General features: G+C 54.3%; 1 protein-coding gene across 1 annotated transcript in view; it reads left to right on the top strand.

Annotated features, from left to right (window-relative positions):
- The window catches only part of EMH_0072810 (uncharacterized protein), a gene marked incomplete at both ends in the record, with an annotated part of 3,984 nt that extends 3,644 nt beyond the window's left edge, over positions 1–340 (top strand). The window contains one exon of the mRNA XM_013499259.1: positions 299–340. Within this exon, the coding sequence (XP_013354713.1) occupies positions 299–340 (42 nt within the window). The remainder of the gene's footprint in view (positions 1–298) is intronic.
- Positions 341–350: the final 10 nt, after the last annotated feature.

Raw genomic sequence — 350 nt, 5'->3', positions numbered from 1 at the left:
CAGCAGGATGCTGCTGAAGAGGTAAGACACAGAGACAACTGCAGCAGCAGCAGCAGCAGCAGCAGCAGCAGCAGAAGCAGCACAACAGCAGCAGAAGCAGCAGCAACAGATACATTTGTTGTGGCTGTCCCTCGTGAACTGAATCCTCTTCTCTGCTGCAGCTAAGCGTCTCTGTGCAGCAGCAGCAGCAAACCCAGCAGCAACTGCAGCAGCAGCAGCAGCAGCAGCAGCAGCAATGTGTCTCCGTTCAGCAGCAGCAAATGAAGTGTGGGGTGTCTTTGGTGTCTCTTCTTCTCAGGATGCCCTCGAGGAGTTTGACAGCGAATTCAGCGACGAGTAAACACACTGCA

This window comes from Eimeria mitis, genomic scaffold, assembly GCF_000499745.2.
Source record: "Eimeria mitis Houghton genomic scaffold, Emh_scaff4146, whole genome shotgun sequence".
NCBI lineage: Eukaryota > Apicomplexa > Conoidasida > Eucoccidiorida > Eimeriidae > Eimeria > Eimeria mitis.
This window is presented reverse-complemented; position numbering and strand designations above follow the sequence as displayed.